We start from the raw sequence: 2,214 nt of genomic DNA, 5'->3' as shown, positions 1-2,214 counted from the left end.
ATATGCATCGCTCATTTGGGACTCCGCCAATGACTGTTGTGACTCATATCTTTGTAATTCTTCTTCATATTCATCATAGTAATTATTCTGAGATTTTCTTTTCTTCTTTTCACCTTTATTTGATTGCGACCTTATAGGAGTTGACTAACATAGAAATACGAAAAAAACAAACAATATATTTATTCCAAAATTAAACACATAAAGAAATAGATATTATAAATATTACCTTAATATTCATATATATTGAAATATAATTTTTACCTTAAAGAAAAAGAATAGGAATACAAGTACTCCTATTATTGAAGCTCCTACTATTGAGTGACGAAAATACTCTGATTTTAATATACCAAATGTTTTTTCCAAAAAATTAGATGTATCAGGGTTAACCTCAGGAGCTGTAGGCAAGGTCGTATAGCTAACTTGTTGAATATCTTTACTCCCATGTGGCATATGAACTCCTGCTTGCGAACTTCCAAGTGGTGCTACTGGTACAGGACTTTTTGTTCCATTTAATGCATCTCTACTTTGTGAGGGTGCTACAGATTCTAACCCTTTTTTCGCACCTGCCCCTTCAGTTCCTGTAGGTTTACCCCCTGGGGAGGCTATCCCCCCAGGACTTTTCGAAACTGCAGTCCTTGATGGTTCCTGAACACCTGGTGAACCTTTATTTGGAGCTGTTTTAGGTGATGGACTTCCCAAGAACCATGATAGTAATGAAGATTGACTACCATTAGACCCTTGAGTCTTACATTTTGCTAATTCAGTTATGAGGGGCTTTGGGTCATATTTACCAGAACAATCTGCATAATCCTTGCTCGACATAAGCCAGCCACATTTATTCGTCTTATAATTTATATATAACGTATTAATATTATCAATATATGTAGTGTACTTATCACATTGTTCTTTTTTTTGAGAAAAAATTTTGCTTTTAATATCATCGTAATTTTTCATATAAATATAAGACAGTTTCCTTTTTTTCCATTCATCCAAACTTACTCCACTTTCATATTTTAAAGTACACTTCGGATATCGGCTCTGTGGTACATTAACCTTATTCACTACACCAATAAGATCATTAAAGGAAGATATATCTTCTTTTTTTTTGGAGTAATCCTTATATATTTCCCCTAATTCATCATAAAACCAATAAGTTAAATAATTACAATGTTCATCGCGCTTAGGCTTTTCCGTGATTTCACCAATTTTCTCTAAATGGCGTACGAGCTTTAGACATATTTTTTTTTCATTTTCTTTTTTTTTGTCTTGAGTGTCAAATATTTTACAGAGATCAGCAGATTTAGGTTGTTCATTCTTTGAAAAGAAATCATCGTAGTAGGTTTTAAGTTTTAATACTTCTGCAGCTTTTTCCTTAAAATAATCATAAAAATTTTATTGCGTATGTACTAAAATAAAATTGTAGTTCTAATAATATAATTTTCCCTTTTTTTCAAGAGAAACGAATCATATGAAAACTAATGTATAAGTAACAATTTAAATGTATATATATATACCAATTTTTCCGCAGATATTACTGATGCCGCTGCCGGTTTTGCCATTTTTTTTTTAACACAGTTGTACTTGGAAAATTCTAAAGGTTCTCAAACTTGTCAGTATTCATATATAAAAAGCTCAAATGTATAATATTTTAACGATGTATTTAAGTAATAATTTATGTTTATACTTATAGCATAACAAGACATTTATTTGTTGGAACTGTTATGATGTTTTCTCATTAATTTAATTCCTGTTGTTTACATAAAACAATGTATTGTTTTGAATTATCACCAGAACGTAGCGGTTATACAACAATTTGAAATTATGTAAAATAATACCAGTAAGGCAATCATTTTCTATACATTTTATTATTATATTTTTCGTGTAATTATGCCAATATCAAATAGAAAAAGCTATTTTTAATTTATTTATTGAAATGTTTATTTAAGTTTGATATTAATTCTTTAGTATTCTTCATATATAATTACAATTATTTCTAATAAAAAGGTTTCTTTTTACCGATGAAACATCTTTATGGATACCGCAAATCATTTTGCACTTTTTAATTTCGTTAAAATTTTAATGAGTTTATTTCAATACAATGCAAAAATATTATTAAAATAAAATAGCATCCTATAAGCTGTTTTCATGTATTTTTCATTTGTATATAAATAAGTTCCCGTCATTCGATGAGAGAAATGTTTGGACCATTTATTT

At 29.1% G+C, this 2,214-nt stretch overlaps 1 protein-coding gene across 1 annotated transcript; it reads right to left on the bottom strand.

The window, feature by feature from the left end:
* On the bottom strand, nucleotides 1-1,559 carry PVX_073690 (variable surface protein Vir12-related; the record flags this gene model as incomplete). Its single annotated transcript, XM_001612377.1, has 3 exons — nucleotides 1-144; nucleotides 262-1,371; nucleotides 1,515-1,559. Coding segments are annotated over 3 exons (1,299 nt in total), but the record flags the coding sequence as incomplete, so codon positions are not given.
* Between the last annotated feature and the right edge of the window lie 655 nt (nucleotides 1,560-2,214).

The sequence above is a fragment of the Plasmodium vivax genome, genomic scaffold (genome assembly GCF_000002415.2).
Source record: "Plasmodium vivax scf_6719 genomic scaffold, whole genome shotgun sequence".
NCBI classification, from domain to species: domain Eukaryota; phylum Apicomplexa; class Aconoidasida; order Haemosporida; family Plasmodiidae; genus Plasmodium; species Plasmodium vivax.
Note: the sequence above shows the minus strand (reverse complement) of the source record. Positions and strands in the feature narration are given on the sequence as shown.